Here is a 19,510-nt window from a genome sequence, read left to right on the forward strand (position 1 = left end):
GAAACTTTTCAGTTTCCCCTTTGATCCTTTGTCTTGTTTCTTTTACAAACTACACAAACTTTCCATGGTTTAGCTGGTGTGAGTGTGTTATTGATAGTGAAGCTATGTTGAACGTTGAATGCCTATTATGGCAGAGTAAATATGGCTTTGCTGTCATATTATTACAGCGAAGTCAATAGAAACACAGATGAGGTGAAAACAGCCACAAGAGGGCGATATATATCCTTCCTCATACTGTGAATGATGAAATAACTGAGTACGGTGCAGTGTGAAGGTTTTGCATTTCCCCCACTAATGGTTAAGGTTAGGATTGAGGGAGGGGACGCTGATCCTAGATCTGTGCATAGTGGAAACCTCAGCTCGGAGCTGATAAAACGAGTACAAACAAAATAGACGGTATTATAAGTATAATGTTGTGTAATGTGCATTGTAATGTGGCTCTGACCAGGAAGACTCCAGACCCATATGTAGCCTATAACTAGGACCTGGAGTTGTTCCTGATCAGGTCACATGGTTAGGAAAAACTTGGGAGCCAAAACAATATGAAAATGTCTCAGGAGTGGAGTGGGATGTGACTCGACTCTGGAACGCAGAGGTCCAAGAGAGCCCCGAGGGAGAGGGAGGCGAGGGGATGAGAGGTGACCCAAAGCCTGGTTTCCTGTTTACGGTCTTGCTCTGGTGACCTTCCCCTATACCCGGTGAATGATGTGGAGTCGCCGACATATGGACTCCAGATCATTACAAAATACTTTCCCCCCTAAAATCATATTGAGCATGTACATTCCGTTCTGCTGCTGACGTTATAGCGAAATTGATTTCAAATGCATCCAGGCAAAATGAATAGTCAGGTGTGTACTGAACAAAACAGTGAGCTATTCCCAACAGACAAGAGCATGACTCCATCAGCTTGAGAAACTTCAACTTGAGAATATGCATGGAATGGGAAAAGTACACACACACACACACACACACACACACACACACCATAACAATTCCCCTTTGCTAGACAGATACTTTACAAGATTTTACAATTTAATGTGAGCATAAAAGTGTAACTATGTACATAAACAAACACAAACCTGGTCACTGCCCGATCCTGAGGTTTTTCTTGGAAAGCCTGTTATCCCAGGGGAAACCTGGGGTTTCATGATGTGTGTGTGTGTGTGTGCGTGCATGCGTGTGTGTGTGCATGCATGTGACACTTATACAAGTGATTAACATGATCAAGGTTAGAGTAGAGCAGAGGGTGAGCCCTGGTGGCAAGTACTAAACAAGTCCTGACATGCTCACACAGCACCCAGAATTAAAACAAAACATCCACAGAACGTCACCAGGGAGAAGGAGGAGTGTTTCGAAACCTATTCTCATCTTCTCAAATAATCTTTGCCACGGGCAGAAAGTAATGAGCTCGTCACAACACCTCGATATAAACAGAGCGTGTTGGTCTTTAACAGCCGAACTAAAACAAATCCCAGAGGTTCCAGTTAATACGATTCTTTTCTCTCTTTTCATCTCAGATTTTATAGCCATCCTGTGAAGAGAGGGGAGAACGGCCCACAGGCAATTAGCTCTCCTGTCAATAACGGGCAATAAAGAGCCATTTTCTACCACATAGAGAAAACATTCATATATACGAAAGACCTTCAAATGTAATTGTCATATCATTTATCGGCAATTATACCTCTAAAAATACCTTCGCGTGGTGTTGTGTCCCTGCTACACAGATGTCATAACATCTGGAGACTTGACACAACATCTGGAGACTTGACACATGTCAGTACTGAGGTCAAAATATCACTCTTCTCAATGATGGTCTATACACACGCACACCAGGAGAACACAGCCCTTTCGTACTGATTTCTTATCTAACACTGAAGGGTGAGTCTCTCTCTCTCTCTCTCTCTCTCTCTCTCTCTCTCTCTCTCTCTCTCTGAGGTGCTTCCAGACTCTGTTGGGTCATTGTAGGGAATAGAGGTGGAGCAATATAGTTAAAAAATGGGCTGAGACAAACTAAGAGTAGCACCATACTTGTTTAGAAATTGCCATACCACTGGATGTCTCCTCTGTCAACATTTCTACATCTCCCACATCCACACGAAGACACCAAGGGTAAGACTCAATTGGCTCCTCTGTTGACAGTTTCATTGTCAAAATTGAAAGTTGAAACAAAACATTTCAAATTGAATTACTTGAAAGTTGTTGACAAACATAATCCTACTTCTGTTTCCTTGTTCCCTCAATTGCCTAGCTTTTACGGTTTAGGATTCTAGTGAGGGGAGTGACATTTCTAGAATGTTTCCTTGTTCCCTCAATTGCCTAGCTTTTACAGTTTAGGATTCTAGTGAGGGGAGTGACATTTCTAGAAAGACAATGACTCATGTGTTCAGTAGTTCAATTGTCTGAACAGTGATTGTAAGGACTTTTAAAGTTCAAAGTCCTCTGTGTTTACGATTTAGCCTCAACCTGGTAATAATTATGCTGAAGTAATAATGATTAACATACTGTATATACTATATGAAGTGACAAGACATAATGCACATTGCACATCATGTCAGTACAATTTTCTCAGGCTTCTCTGTCTACTATCTTCTCTGAAAAGTTGGCATATTCAGTCTGGCAGAACATCTGCGCTAACAAATTAGTTTTTGATGGGTTTCTCCTCATTTATATGTCAGGGCTTCAATATCTCATAGTGAACGGGAGACGGAATATGAATATGTGTTTTTGGCCTTAAATCTCTGACAGAGATCTCACTCAGTAGAACAGCTGGGGAAACTTCAGCTGAATATTGGAGATATTTTGGACATGAGACGAGATGTTTTGTAGGGACACCGACAGCTTCTCGTCTCCGTCTCTCGCTAGCAGCACGTCGTGGGATAACGTCATAGACCTGGAAGCTATCCTAAAAACCTATCGTGCGTTATTGAACTGAGGCGGCAAAGACAGAGAAGCCTCAGCTGTAGTAATTATCTGTAGAACGTTAAAGCGCCCGTCAATAGCAAACACATGTGATACACACCTTCTCTTAGGAAAAAAAAAAAAAAAACGTTGGGCTTTTTGCCCAGTTAACAGAGAATCATTCACAGATCCACACAAGTGACGATCATTTGAGGTCATACACTTACCTCACATTGAACCCAAACAGAGTTTCTGGTATTTCCTGGCAGCGTCAGCACAATGAGTCAGTCTGAATAGGGAACAGCAGGGTCATGATGGAGTTGTCTCTCTGGGCATGTCCTTACACACTGTGATAATACACAAATGCACACGTGCACCCACACACAGGTGTATGTATGGATCTAATCTTCAGAGCTCTACCGTCACACTATCTACATGTTTACATCTGCAGTAAGGGAATGAAAATACCTTGATAAGCGTCTTCGGAAAATCTATTCTAACATCTCAAGACTATCAATCAATCAAATGTATTTATAAAGCCCTTTCACATCAGCCAATGTCAAAGTGCCTGACAGAAACCCAGCCTAAAACCCCAAACAGCAAGCAATGCAGCGGTGGCTAAGAAAAACTCCCTAGAGAGGCAGGAACCTGGGTAGAAACCTAGAGAGGAACCAGGCTCTGAGGGGTGGCCAATCCTCTTCTGGCTGTGCCGAGTTGAGATCGGAGGTGGAAGAAGTACTCAATTGTCATACTTGTGTAAAAGTAAAGATACCTTAATATAAAATGACTCAAGTAAAAGTGACCCAGTAAAATACTAGAGTAAAAGTCTAAAAGTATCAGATTTGACTTAAGTACTTACTTAGATTTGACTTAAGTACAGTGGTGGAAAAGTACTCATTTGTCATACATAAAGATAAATGCTATACATCAAACTCCTTATATTCAGCAAACCAGACGGCACAATTTCCATTTTTATTACTTTTTTTGACAGCCAGGGGCACACTCCAACACTCAGACGTAATTTAGAAAGGAAGCATTTATATTTAGTGAGTCCACCAGATCAGAGGCAGTAAAGATGACCAGGGATGTTCTCTTGATACGTGTGTGAATTGGACCATTTTCCTGCATTCAAATTGTAACTAGTACTTTTGGGTGTCAGGGAAAAACGTATGGAGTTCATACTCCATACTCTTTTCATACTTTTTTCATACTTTTCTTTAGGAATGTGGTGAAGTAAAAGTAAAAGTAGTCAAAAATATAAATAGTAAAGTAATGAACAGATACCCCAAAGTACTACTTAAGTAGTACTTTAAAGTATTTTTTACTTAAGTACTTTAAACCACTGGTTGAGATATGACTGCACTGAACATTGTGGGGCAGTGTCCCAGACACAGATTAAGCCTAGTCCTGAACTAAAACAGAATGGACGATGGAGAACCTCAATTGAATGTTTTTATTTGTCCAGGGCTAGGCTCAATCTGTGTCTGGGAAAGAGTTTTCAGGGATAGTCACTTTCTCCAGAGGGAAAGGAAAGTTGTTCTGTTGGGCGTACTGGTGTCCAAGTGGTTCCAACTGACAGGTTTCGTGAGAGAAATCAGGTGAGATATTCCTAACAAGGAGTTTATTGTTCACAGTAGAGCTGGCTGATATGGACAAAAATCCATATGGCGATAAACTGCCTGAATTGATGCGGTAACGATAGAAGTTTATAACATTAATGTGCCCCACAGTTTTTCATTTATTATCCTTAAAACTACTACTAGTATTCTGATGGTTGTAGCCATCAATTGTCCCATTAACAATTCACCCATATTAGCGAACTTATTTAATTTCATACTTCACATTTCTCTAGTATAGACTACTCATCATAATGAACGATATTGGCAAAATGTGATCCACATGGTCGGTGTCATTAATGTTCGGTTATCGCTTCAGCTCTAGTTCACGCGCACGTAACGGTATGCATATACGCTCACACCCACTCCTCACCCTGTCAAGCATTGGCTACAAAATCTACACACAACATCCGAACAACCCGTACGGATCAGAAAGAGGGACTTAAAGCAGTGTGTGTGGGGGGGTTAACAGGAACAGATTGTTGTTGACAACTTGGATCGCCATGCTGTTATTGGCTGTAAGTGCATTACAGCTTTCAGATGGATGGCCATCCTCTAGTTCATATTATTTGGGAACAGCATGGTCCTTAAGGGGTTGTCTGTCTGGGCACATCCTCACACACTGATCTGTGATAACACGCCACACACACACATGCGCCCACACAAACACAATAGCACAGGCACTGGTGTATGGATCTAATCTTCAGAGCTCTACTGTCACGCTATCTACATCTGCAGTGAGGGAATGCAAACACCTTAAGAAATCTCTCTCTGGCTTCTACGAGAGCAATACCAAACATCTGGCCCATCCACACCATCAGACTGATAGGTACTGCGCTTACACACTGGTTCAAAGACAGAATAGATTTTCAGAGACGAGCTAACGTCTCAAGACTAAACAGATATGAATGTACAGAACATTGTAAGGCAGTTTCCCAGACACAGATTAAGCCTGGTCCTGAACTAAAAAAGAATGGACGATGGAGAATCCAGGGCTAGGCTCAATCTGTGTCTGGGAAACTGCCCAGAGTGTTTAAAGAAAGATGAATCTGATTTTTCAGGGATAGTCACCTTTTCCAGAGGGAAAGGAATATTGTTGTGTTGGGCGTGCCGGTGTGCAAGCAGTTCCAACTGAAAGGTTTTGTGCGAGAAATCAAGTGAGATATTCCTAACGAGAGGGAGCTTATTGTTCACAGTAGAGCTGGCTGATATGGACGAAAAATCAATTTCGCGATAAATTTCCCGAATTGATGCGATAACGATGAATAGAAGTTTGTAACATTAATGTGCCCCACAGTCTTTCATATTATACCGAGTGGCGTAGCGGTTTAAGGCACTGCATCTCAGTGCTAGAGGAGTCACTACAAACCCTGGTTTGATTCCAGGCTGTATCACAACTGGCTGTGATTGGGAGTCCCAAAGGGCGGCGCACAAGTTGTTAGGGTTTGGGCAGGGCAGGGTAGGCCGTCAAAAAAAATTAACTAGGCAAGTCAGTTAAGAAACAATTCTTATTTACAATGACGGCCTACCAGGGAACAGTGGTTTAACTTCCTTGTTCAGGGGTAGAACAACAGAATTTTACCTTGTCAGCTCGGGGATTCGATCCAGCAACATTTCAGTTACTGGCCCAATGCTCTAACCACTAGGCTACCTGCCACACCATAAAGGTTAAATAAAAAAATATACACTACTGGTTAAGGTTTTTTCTTGATTTGTACTATGTTCTACATTGTAGAATAATAGTGAAGACATCAAAACTATGAACTAACACATTATGGAATCATGTAGTTACCAAAAAAAGTGTTAAACAAATCAAAATATATTTTATATTTGAGATTCTTCAAATAGCTACCCTTTGCCTTGATGACAGCTTTGCACTCTTGACATTCTCTCAACCAGCTTCACCCGGAATGCTTTTCCAACAGTCTTGAAGGAGTTCGCACATATGCTTTCTGTCACTCTGCAGTCCGACTCATCCCAAACCATCTCAATTTGAAAATAGTAAATAGTAAAAATAAAGAAAAACCCTTGAATGAGTAGGTGTTCTAAAACTTTTGACCAGTAGTATATATATATATATATATATATATATATTTTTTTTTTTATTTATTTATTTTTTTTATTGCCCATTAACAAATCACCCATATTTAATTTCAAACTTCACATTTCTCTAAAATAGGCTACTTGAACGATATCAGCAAAATGCCTGCGATAAATCATCGGTATGGTCGGTGTCGCTTCAGCTCTAGTTCACGCGCACGTAACGGTATGCATATACGCTCACACCCACTCCTCACCCTGTCAAGCATTGGCTACTGGACTACCTGACATGATGGCTCCTTGCTGTCCCCAGTCCACCTGACTGCTGCTGCTCCAGTTTCAACTGTTCTGCCTTATTATTATTCGACCATGCTGGTCATTTATGAACATTTGAACATCTTGGTCATGTTCTGTTATAATCTCTACCCGGCACAGCCAGAAGAGGACTAGCCACCCCACATAGCCCGGTTCCTCTCTAGGTTTCTTCCTAGGTTTTGGCCTTTCTAGGGAGTTTTTCCTAGCCACCGTGCTTTTACACCTGCATTGTTTGCTGTTTGGGGTTTTAGGCTGGGTTTCTGTACAGCACTTTGAGATATCAGCTGATGTACGAAGGGCTATATAAATAAATTTGATTTGATTTGATTTGGCTACAAAATCTACACACAACATCCGAACAACCCCTACGGATCAGAAAGAGGGACTTAAAGCAGTGATGATGGGGGGGTAACAGGAACAGATTGTTGTTGACAACTTGGATCCTCATGCTGTTATTGGCTGTAAGTGCATTACAGCTTTCAGATGGATGGCCATTCTCTCGTTCTCTCCTAATAGACGCGTTCTGATAAAATACATATTTGATATTATTTTATACATTCTGTCCAAATTATGTGAAAGAGAAAAACCATTTCATCCAACAAGTCCTGTCAAGAACAGAAAAAAAAAGTGATCTCGTCAATGGATCTCGTTTAAGTTAACACAATGCAGCAGCAGAGACTAAACTGACTTGGCGTCATTCGTAACATACCATGTCCCTTTATTCCCTTACTTCTCAGAGAACAGAGAGGATGGAGATGGATGAAGAGGACTACAACTACGACTTTGGGAACTCCAGCTCCAACGACAGTGACGACTACGACGACTACCACTCGGTGTGCGACAAAGCCGCGGTGCGTTCCTTCGGCCGTCTCTTCCTGCCCGTGGTCTATGGCTTGGCCCTGGTGGTGGGCGTGGCGGGCAACACCCTAGTCGTGGTGGTGTACGCGTCGCCGCGGCGACTGCGGACGCTGACGGACGTGTGCATCCTGAATCTCGCTGTCGCTGATTTACTCCTCCTCTTCACGCTGCCCTTCTGGGCGGCTGATGCCGTGCACGGCTGGCAGATCGGCGTGGCCGCCTGCAAGCTCACCTCCTTCCTCTACACCACCAACTTCAGCTGCGGTATGCTGCTGCTAGCCTGTATTAGTGTGGACCGATATCGGGCACTGGCACACAATGCTGGAGGCCGGGCTGGGAGTGGCCCACGGGCCAGGAAAAAATGGATATTAGTGTGTGTCGTTGTGTGGACCACAGCTATTTTCTTGGGCCTGCCTGACATGGTGTTCTTCACGGTGAAGAACACATCCCACCGGCAGGCTTGCACAGCCATCTACCCCAGCAGCTTGGCCCGACCAGCCAAGGCTGCCTTGGAGCTGCTGGAGGTGCTGCTGAGCTTCCTGCTGCCTTTCCTGGTAATGGTGGTGTGTTACTGCTTGGTGGGCCAGGCGCTGGTTAGGGTCGGAGCCGGGGTGCGCAGGGAAAGGAGGTGGCGGGCCCTGCGGGTGCTGCTGGCCGTGGTGGGGGTGTTCCTGTTCACCCAGCTGCCCTACAACCTGGTGAAGCTGTGGCGGACGCTGGACGTCATCTACGGCCTGGTGACCGACTGTGACCTCAGTAAAGGTCTGGACCAGGCTCTCCAGGTGACGGAGAGCCTGGCGCTCACACACTGCTGCATCAACCCAATGCTCTACACCTTCATAGGCTCCTCCTTCAGAGGGTACGTCCTCAGGGTCGCCAAGAGCCTAGGACAGCGCCTCGGGGGGAGAATGCGCGGTGGTCGCCATGGCAACGAGGAGCCTGCTGTGGAGATCTCGCTCAATACACACAATTCCGGCGGGCACACACACTCACACTCTGTTTCGGAGGACGAGGACACCAGCACCTTCACCATCTAACATGTCTAAAAACTCAGAAGTCTTATCATGGTAACCAAAAAGGGCTAATGCACAAACACTTCTACTGGATTTTCTAGGGGCAATCTGGGATTCAATCAGCAACAAAGCAGTCCATCAAGCGTATATTTTGGGGTTCTGATTGGGTAACACAGTTGAACTAAGCTCATGAGGCATTTATAAGTTAGATTCTTCATGAATAATTGGCTATCATAAAGTTTCAAGGTCCAAAAAGGAATGTGTACCAATCACAGATCGCCCCTTAAGCAGTTGCCCTATACCAGTATTACTAGAAGCCTGTGCTATACATAAGTAACTGTTAAGTTAACTTGATATCTAGATGAATGTCTGTATTTGTATCGTTTAGTAATGTATTATTTAGTATCTAGTCAATCTTTAGTATTGTATAAGCTTTTGTAAATAAAACAAGTTGTTTTTATGTAACCCCCCCCCCCATTATTTCCCTGTATATGACATCCATCTGAAATAAATCTCAAAATCAGAAGGAATGGCTCTCTCAAGCTCATGTTCTTACATCTCTCATCACATCCTATTCAATCTCACACAGCACATGGCGCCTACAGATCAGAAGCATCTGATTCCAATGTTTTCTGTGGCTTTGAGAGAGAAGAAAGGCAGGCAGCCTGATTGAGCAGCGGGTTGCCAGAGAGCTCCACAAAACAAAGAGTGAGAAGTCGACAGGGAGAGGAGAGAGAGGGCTTCCATCCGGCCATCACACAGGCAGGAAGACACTACAGGCAGGAAGACACTGCACAACCAGCGGGGATCTGTTTTGAGCCTGCATCCCAAATGGAACCCTACTCCCTACACAGTGCACTACTTTCTTTTACCAGAGCCCTATGGGGTGCCATTTGGGACGCATCCCCATGAAGGGGATTCCAGCATTTAAATGACTCTGCCTGTCCTCTCATGTTCCCTCCGTTTAAATAAGCTGGACTGAAAAAGTGCAACAGGGGTTTGATGTTGAGTGCAATCCATTGAACAGTGGTGAACCATTTCAACATGGCCATTTATCCTCTTCCATCTTCAAAAGAGAACTTTTATCTTAAACTCTTTGAAATCGATCGTACACGTCACATCGCATTGAAGTCCTTTGACAAAATGGCCGAATGTAAAACGAAATTAAACTAGCTAAATGTATTCCATGAATAACAAAATCGGGCCCCCAAAAGCATAGTGAGATGCATTGTGTGGTGGAGAGAGTTAAACAGTGTCTCAATGAAAAGCCTTTTCCACAGGAATGAGTCACTCAGAGGATCGTCATAAAGTGGAAAAAAATTCCCCAGAATTGGAGCCACCATAGATAGGCCATAGAACATAAAAGTCCTAGCTAATGTCCTCAGTGTTTACCTCCTATTCCTCTAATGACTGGGGTCTGTGCCCCAAACGGCACCCTATTCCCTATATAGTGCACTACTTTTAACAATGGCCCTGGTCAAAAGTAGTGCACTATATAAGGAATAGGGGTGCCATTTGGGATGCACGGATGTTGGGATTGGTGGGTAAACACATCAGTTAAGTGTGTGGTTGGTTGTGGAGGGATAAACTCAGGACAAGAGAGTGAATCACAGTCTCTTCACACAGCAATAACCTCAACTCCTCCGCTGTCTCCCAAATCACTTAGAATGACTGATTGGTTGCTGAGGGGAATGGGAAGTGAATGGTGCATCAGTGTAATCCGCTTCAGACTTCAAATGTGAGGCGCAAGACGAGGCTACACATTAGGGTCTTTAACCTGAAAGCTGGCTAGAGACTAGATGATTTTTGGCCTTTCTGCGGGCTCCCGACGAGCCTCATACCGAGAACCAGCTCGGTGCGATTTGGCTTGACTGACTAGTTAAATGTGATAGGTTCTCCGATATTAAGATAAAACGATTAAGGGTGTGTCAGGTGAGCAAGAGTTGCAGACTACACCCTAAATCGTCAAGTGTGCGGTTAGAGCTACACCTGTGCGTAGGTATCTATACTATACGTATCTATATTGTTTATTCCACACTAAGATCAACTTCTCCTTTGACTTTCTCTCTTTCCTCATCCATCTCTCCGTCATTCGCTGTTCTACTCTTTCCCACTCTCTGTCGTTACGGCTTTCTACTGTCATTTTCCCCTACCCTATCCATCTCACGGAGAGGCCTAAAAGTACAATACAAGCCAGGATAAGAGCACAACAGTTGAGATATAAAGCAAAACCAGGCTGTTGAGCAGCATTGAAGTATCATTTCCTACACAGAGCTTCCAAATGGCAAAGAGCTCAACCAATTCCATAGCGTCTTGCTAATGAGCGAGAGGGAAAACGACAAAAAACAGCCATTCAGCACCACGTAGTCGTCATTCATGATATCACATCACAGGACCTATGTTTCAATAAACACAGTTCCGCCCTGGATTTGAATACATGCCCAGGCTTACGTGGAGTCGGCAGCCCAGACTGTGTACATCTCAGATAAAGTCTGCTCCCAAAGTCATCCAGATAGAGTATTGTGATGATGGAAAACGCGCGTGTGTGTGTGTGTGTGTGGGCACCGTAGCCTCCAGATAAGAGGCTCACCAGGGGTCTGGGAGTAAATTACCCCACCCCTGGGACTGTGTTATGGCTAAAAGCTCCATCGCCGCACACGCACGCACGCACGCACACACACACACTTCTAATGACACTGTGGCTGTCATGATACACAAGAGAAAAACAACCATCTCATGTGGGAACATCCTTTAATCACTCAAATCAAAAACAGCAGAGAAACCGAGGACTTCCAAATGATGGAATTTCTTGTGGAAGAATGGTGTCGCATCCCTAAAATAGAGTTCCAGACACTTGTAGAATCGGTGCCTTCAGAAGGTATTCACACCCCTTTACTTTCCCCCCACATTTTGTTGTGTTAAAAAAATGGGATTAAAATAGATTTAATTGTCTTCTTTTTTCCAACAATTGACACAAAATACTCTAATGTTTAAACATTGATGAAAAATAAAACAGGATAATAGGTTATTGTCCTGCTGAATGGTGAAAATGTCTCCCAGTGTCTTTTGGAAAACAGAATGAACCAAGTTTTCCTCTAGGATTTTGCTTGTGCTTAACTCTAATCTGTTCATTTTTATCAACAACAAAACAAACTCTTTAGTCCTTGCTGATGACAAGCATACCCATTACATGATGCAGCCACGACCATCCTTGAAAATACAGTGCATTCGGAAAGTATTGAGACCCCTTCCCTTTTTCCAAATTTTGTTACGTTACAGCCCTATTCAAAAATGTATTAAATAAATCAAATCCTCATCAATCTACACACAATACTCCATAAAAACTTCTGACCCACTGGCATTGCGATACAGTGAATTATAAGTGAAATAATCTGTCTGTAAACAATTGTGGGAAAAATGACTTGTGTCATGCACAAAGTAGATGTCCTAACCGACTTGCCAAAACTATAGTTTGTTAACAAGAAATTTGTTGAGTGGTTGAAAAATGAGTTTTAATGACTCCAACATAAGTGTATGTAAACTTTCAACATCAACTATATTTGGGAGTCTTGGGGTCAAAAGGCAGTGTACAAATGATTTGTAATGATGTTCCGGCCCCCCGACCATCCCCTCAAGAAATAATTGTCCCGCGGCTGAATCTTGATGATGATCCCTGGCCTACATTATTGTCAGCATATTCGCTAATGTCATAGTCAACATAGCTACTACAACTAACGCCTTAGTAAACCCACTACAATCATGCAGTACAGAATACATTCAGCAAGCAGTTTAGCAGTTACACGGGCCCCGGTGGCAATAAATTAATGAAACCAAAAGCTTACCTTGACTTGGAAGAGATCCAGTGTTGGATAGCCATAGCCAGCTAGCTAACATAGCATCCCTCTCTGCTTGAGCCAGGTGTTTGAGAAGGCTAAACTTGCTAGCTGCATCTGCATTTGAAAGTGAAAAAATGGTACTAAATATAGATATTTCTCTCTCTCCGTCTTGTTTCTTCATTTTTAAAGAAATTAATTTGTTCAAAAGTATTCAACTATTGTCTTTCTACCTCTTTGAGTCAACTACTCACCACAGTTTATGCACTGCAGTGATAGCTATCTGTAGCTTATGCTTTCAGTACTAGACTAATTCTCTGATCGATTGGGTGGAAAACATGTTAGTTCATGCTGCAAGAGCTCTGATAGGTTGGAGGATGTCCCCCGGAAGTTGTCATAATTACTGTGTAAATCTATTGAAAGGGGGTGAGAACCATGATCAACCAATGTACCCAGAGGATGGAAACTAGCTGTCCTCCAGCTACACCATGGTGCTACACCAGTGCTGTTTAGGCTACTGTAGACTTTTATTGCAAAACAGTGTGTTTTAATCAATTTTTTGGTGACGTGAATATATTTATGTATAGTTTTAGCTTAAAAGGACCACTAATGTTTCACTATTTTAATTTTTTATGAAATTCACTGAGGAGGATGGTCCTCCCCTTCCTCTTCTGAGGAGCCTCCACTGCTCAAGACATTATAGCTTTACATTTTATTAATATTTGTAAACATTTCTACTTTGACATTGTGGAGTATTGTGTGTAGATCAGTGGCACAAAATCTCAATTTAATAAATGTTTAATTCTGGCTGTACAACAGCAAAATGTTTAAAAAGTCAAGGGGTGTGAATACTTTCTGAACGCACTGTATGCCATTGTGCATTAAAGCTGTTCTGGCTCATGGTGGCTGGACTGCAAACTCTCCTTCCAGACTCATATCAAACATCTCCAATCGAAAATCAAATCAAGAGTCGGCTTTCTATTCCGCAACAAAGCCTCCTTCACTCATGCCGCCAAGCTTACCCTAGTAAAACTGACTATCCTACTGATCCTCGACTTCGGCGATGTCATCTACAAAATAGCTTCCAACACTCTACTCAGCAAACTGGATGCAGTCTATAACAGTGCCATCCGTTTTATCACTAAATCACCTTATACCACCCACCACTGCGACTTGTATGCTCTAGTCGGCTGGCCTTCGCTACATATTCGTCGCCAGACCCACTGGCTCCAGGTGATCTACAAGTCCATGCTAGGTAAAGCTCCGCCTTATCTCAGTTCACTGGTCACGATGGCAACACCCATCCGTAGCACGCGCTCCAGCAGGTGTATCTCACTGATCATCCCTAAAGCCAACACCTCATTTGGCCGCCTTTCGTTCCAGTACTCTGCTGCCTGTGACTGGAACGAACTGCAAAAATCGCTGAAGCTGGAGACTTTTATCTCCCTCACCAACTTCAAACATCAGCTATCTGAGCAGCTAACCGATCGCTGCAGCTGTACATAGTTTATTGGTAAATAGTCCACCCATTTTCACCTACCTCATCCCCATACTGTTTTTATTTATTTACTTTTCTGCTCTTTTGCACACCAATATCTCTACCTGTACATGACCATCTGATCATTTATCACTCCAGTGTTAATCTGCAAAATTGTAATTATTCGCCTACCTCCTCATGCCTTTTGCATACATTGTATATAGACTCCCCCTTTTTTTCTACTGTGTTATTGACTTGTTAATTGTTTACTCCATGTGTAACTCTGTGTTGTCTGTTCACACTGCTATGCTTTATCTTGGCCAGGTCGCAGTTGCAAATGAGAACTTGTTCTCAACTAGCCTACCTGGTTAAATAAAGGTGAAATAAAAATAAAATAAAAAAACCCTATTAAGACACATTATGGTGTTTCCTTTATTTTGGCAGTTATCTGTACTTCTCAGGAACAACACTAACGATACAGTAATGAGGAAAGTAGTTATTAAAGAAAATCTCCTTGCAAAACAAATGTGGACTTCCACTTCCCAGAATCATATCATTGGCAATCACGGCGTCTGAAGCCGATGACTCATACAGTCATGTACTGGCAGGGTATGAGTGTCATCATGTGATTGTAAATGATATGCCTAAACCAACTGAATACGTGCTAACTGCCACTCTTACACATGACTTGGGTCTAATCCTGAATGCTGATTGCTTAAAAGCATATTCCAGCAGGTGTCTATATTCCACAAGTTACCACCCTAAATCTATGACGTTAAAATGCCTATTTACTCTTCTCCATCTGTCTCACCAGCCCAGCAATTTATAAACTTGATCGGCACTATAAAAAGCATCTAGACATTATCTTATATTTCTTTTAGACTAACATTTTGTTTTCAACAGCAGAGATTTGTTTAAACCTTACTGTCTCTCTGACATTTACAACATTGTTTCAATATTCAAATTAGATCTCTAGCTGTCCCATAGTAATGAACGTGTTGGGAGTTGGAACGAGACAGGCAGCGTTTCTTAACCAGTCATGAATCAGCTGGCATCATTTTTATGGATATATGCAAAGAAAATGTCAATTGAAAAAAGGTCAAACAAAATGAAGCTCAGCTAGTTTGCAATCTTTCCAGCTTCATTTCGAAGTGACTGTGTTAGCTGTGTTGTTGGCTAGCTCCTCTGAACAACAGTGTTCTGACGAGAGAGCACACTTTCTATGCTTGGTGAACTCTCGCCTAATTAGTTCATTGTTATGGCTGTATCCAAATAAATGTCACTAGAAAACAGCTTAAACAAATGCAAATGCAGCTACTTTAATGTTATTCTGTCTGCACTTTTTGACATGACTATAAGTTAGCCGTAGTTGGCTAGCTAGCAAGCAAGGGATAAGAACATTGCCAGACAGTATGGCAATGGAACATTTAGAATGATCGACTATTACAGAACAAAAAGACTGAACAACTGGGTCTCGTCTCTGGCAACCGAACCAATAGAACGAACGACCAGCCGGCTTGGGTAGCAAACCTAGATTTGTGTCAGATCTTGTGGAAGGATGAAATAGTATGAATAAATTCATGAAAATACATTTTTTAATGAAAATATGTCAATCATTATTTGAATATGTTGGTATGCGGCATAAACGTGACAATACCCTTGAAGACGGTGTTTGGAGGATATATTCCTCCAAACACTGGCTTCTCGGGCATTATCACTTTAATGACTCACAAGTACCAGACGTCACCTCACACTTCTTTTACTTAGTTAAACGCATTTCCTCATTCTTGTATAATACCATGAAATTAGCAGCTATAATAGATTGTTTGAATATCTACCAAATGCAAGGAAATCTCTATGCTACATGTTCTGTAAAGTATACCCACTTATATTCTAATACAGAAATGACACTCTTGGTAAGCGATTGGGATCTCTTTAAATCACCAATTTTTTATTTATTTTATTTTACCTTTATTTAACCTAGCAAATCAGTTAAGAACAAATTCTTATTTACAATGATGGCCTACCCCGGCCAAACCCTAACCTGGACGACGCTGGGCTAATTGTGCACCGCCCTATGCGACTCCCAATCACAGCTGGTTGTGATACAGCCTGGAATCGAACCAGGGTCTGTAGTGATGCTTCTAGCACTGAGATGCTGTGCCTTAGACCGCTATGCCAATTGGGAGCCCACAATTACTAATTGCATAATATTCCTCCTCTGATTGACCGCTAAAGCTGGAAAACCTGGAAAACCACTAGTTTCCAGAATAATTATGTCTTTGTTATACATTCAGACCACTGCCCTTCCGTCCTTGGATTTAGAAACCCCTTACATACACAGTCAATTTGATGTTGTTGGCTTGTGAGCGTGATAAGTGTTGATGAAACTCATAAGAGGCATCATTCCACAGTGTTTGTGTTCCAAATGGCACCTTATTCCCTATATAATATAGTGCACTACTTTTCAGTAGGGCCAATATGGCTCTGGTCAAAAGTAGTGCACTATATAGGGACTAGGGCGCCATTTTGGAATGCACTGCCATTTGGGACGCACAGGTGTTTCACAGTCTGATACACACCAGATATGAATGAGTAAATAGATCACTTGGGGAGACTATATTGTTTCTGGCATAAGAAGCAACTGGAAAACAAGGCATGGTTGTGTGATAAAATGCACAGAATGTACTGATGAATCACAGATATGTGGGCAGCACAATAATATAACATTTAATTTAGCATGCATTAATTTACATATGGGTGGCCCCAGCAGGAATTGAACCCACGACGCAGACAATGTGCTCTATGAAAAGGAGCCACACAGGACCATAAATATTAAACTCCTCTCAGATTGAATTATTGAAAGACAACATGCGCTAGGTTTAGACAGTCTTGAAAGGGTTAAGGATAAATTCCGTGCCGATACGGAATACAACAGGCCAATGTTCAATGGCATGTAGAAATGTTGTTATGAAAAAAGGCCTCAAACCACATTTTGTGACTCAAGGAACATCTGGAATGTCCTAAATCGGACAGTGACTGAGAACGTCTGTTAGCAACATCTACAGGCATGCATACACAAACACAACAAAAGTAATGGTGACAGGGAAAAAGGAACTAAAAAATAAAAAAAAACGTATTTTATCTACCTAACAGGTTCGTTTTTCCCCCTTCACTACACTGAAGCAGCAATTTGATGTTGATGACAACTGCAACCCACAGACTTTTAACGTACTGGCCGGGCTATTTTGGAATGCACTGCCATTTGGGACGCAAGAAACTGCCAGAAACAATATAGTCTAGGGTTATTAGGATGAACGTATTACCGCCACACCGACAGTCTGGAGTGCCCGCAGTCAAATTCCACATTTAACTAGGTAAATCAGTTAAGAGCAAATTATTAGTTATTCTATTCCGGCCAAATTCGGACGACGCTGTTCAATTGTGCACCACCCTATGCAACTCCCAATCACCGCCGGTTGTAAATCCAGCCTGGAATCGAATCAGGGTATCTATAGTGAAGCCTCGAGGACTGAGTTGCAGTGCCTTAGACCGCTGCGCCACTCGGGAGCCCACATGACCGTTGAGTCACAGTAACTAGGCTTCTCCAAAATTGAGCTCTGATGCCACTGATGGTCATTAGTAGTTTACCAAACTTGCTATCGGCCAGTCGCTAATCACCGGCGCTCAGCGCTCTATTGTCCCTCTAATCACGCTGACATCAATGCAAATGCTATCGAAAATCAAATGAAACCCTTCATGACAGCTCTGGCATTCAGAGTGTGAGCGCAATAGGATCACCTGTTGGATCACGGATGACACTATAATGGCCCATTCTAAATCACAACTAATTTCACACACACTGTATTTGATTAAGTATAGGTAAAGACAAGATAAATTGAGAATAGTCTGATGGGTGAGAATATTACCCCTTGTGAATGATGCCCAGCGTGTGCAGTCTAAGGCAAGAAACAGTGAGTGCATTTTTCTGCGACTTTTTCAAATCATAGTCACATGTAAGCCCTAGTTTATGTAGCCTAGCCCTCAGACCTATATGTTCTGATAAGATTTGTATCACAACTAAAGTGGCCCAATAACTCCAAACATAGCCGTTTAGGCCCAAGACCCCTGGAACACAGTTAGAGAGCCCATAGCCTACAGAGCCTAGTGAAACATGCGTTGTTATACACCCAGTCATGGCAAAAAAAACAAAAAACAGGCAGTTATTTGCATGACAATCACCAGTTGACATAAAATCATGACTGCGACAGCCCGTAAATCTCATGTTATCCATTTCAAAATTAAACTGAATACAACATTAGGTAATGAGTGGAAATACTGCCCGTGAGTCACTGGTGTCCATAACTTTGTCAAAGATACCCAAAATAAACCCTCTAAATCCACACACGATATACAAATGGTGACTTCCTGTATTATACTTATGCTAAACATCTTTATACTATCCTACTGAGCAATTTACTTTATGTTCATTGTCGAGGAGGAACCTGCAACTAAGCATTTGGATGGACGATGTATACCATGCGTATCCCGTACATACAACAAATAAAACTTGAAACTGAGTCAGTGTATGAAATAAACAAGTATTTCAAACACAGTCACGCTGTATTTAAAGGGCATTTTTAAGTTCACGAGACTCAATGTTTAGCATGGTCCTGTCAGTGTTTGCCTGTTCTATGACTCATGTGGGCTCAGAGGGTGTTCCCACTGATTTAACTCAAGTCTGTTTGGGTAGATCGATGAAAATAAGCCCTGCTTTGGGTAGTAGTTGCTCTCCGGCTCTTAAGAGCATTGTTGAAATGGCACGGGAGGAGTCACAGTTTACTTTACAGGCCTTTCAGATGTTTCCACCCATGCAACCTTTCAGATGTTTCCACCCATGCAACGGAGAGAGAGAGAGCGAGAAATAGGGAAAAAAGAGAGCGATAGAGCGAGCGCTTCAAGCTGGGAGACATTTAATTAGACTTTTTCCCCCCCATCTCATTAGTGACTCATTTAAGCGTGCTAATGATCTATTTTGGTATAAGTAAATCGATAGGCTTTCCCGCTTTTCCAGTCTCCTGCTGGAGTTATAAATCAAAACATAATTTAAAACAAGGTGGAGTAAGTTAGTGAAATAAACATGTAGGTTTACGCACCACTACTCGCCACCACTTCCTGCCGTGGACAACAGGGAGGGGCAATGAAATGCAATTTAAATTGTTAAAACATTTCTGGGCTGTTTATCTATGGGTAACAGGGTTGGCGTGTTATGCTCGACCCACTCAGTTTTCCACCACAAAACACCGGAAAATTGCCAAAAAGAGAAAAACCAGCTCACCCTGTTTTTGCACTATAATTTGGCTATTATGTAACAGGGGTGACCTTAAAATTTGGGACAGGTTGTTTTTTTGTAACCTTAAAATGAATCACTAATCTCATGGAATTAATAACACAATTCAG

The 19,510-nt window shown here is 42.3% G+C and overlaps 2 protein-coding genes across 2 annotated transcripts in view; one reads left to right on the plus strand and one right to left on the minus strand.

Moving 5' to 3' along the window:
• Positions 1-19,510, minus strand: part of acad11 (acyl-CoA dehydrogenase family, member 11) — a 29,310-nt gene that overhangs the window by 4,689 nt on the left and 5,111 nt on the right. The gene's annotated exons all lie outside the window — the stretch shown is intronic.
• ackr4b (atypical chemokine receptor 4b) lies at positions 1,941-9,507 on the plus strand. The gene is made up of 2 exons (XM_035760124.2): positions 1,941-2,109; positions 7,607-9,507. The coding sequence occupies exon 2, from the start codon at positions 7,619-7,621 to the stop codon at positions 8,762-8,764; it is 1,146 nt and encodes a 381-aa protein (XP_035616017.1). The 5' UTR covers positions 1,941-2,109; positions 7,607-7,618; the 3' UTR covers positions 8,765-9,507.

Source organism: Oncorhynchus keta, chromosome 4 (genome assembly GCF_023373465.1).
Source record: "Oncorhynchus keta strain PuntledgeMale-10-30-2019 chromosome 4, Oket_V2, whole genome shotgun sequence".
Taxonomy (NCBI): domain Eukaryota; kingdom Metazoa; phylum Chordata; class Actinopteri; order Salmoniformes; family Salmonidae; genus Oncorhynchus; species Oncorhynchus keta.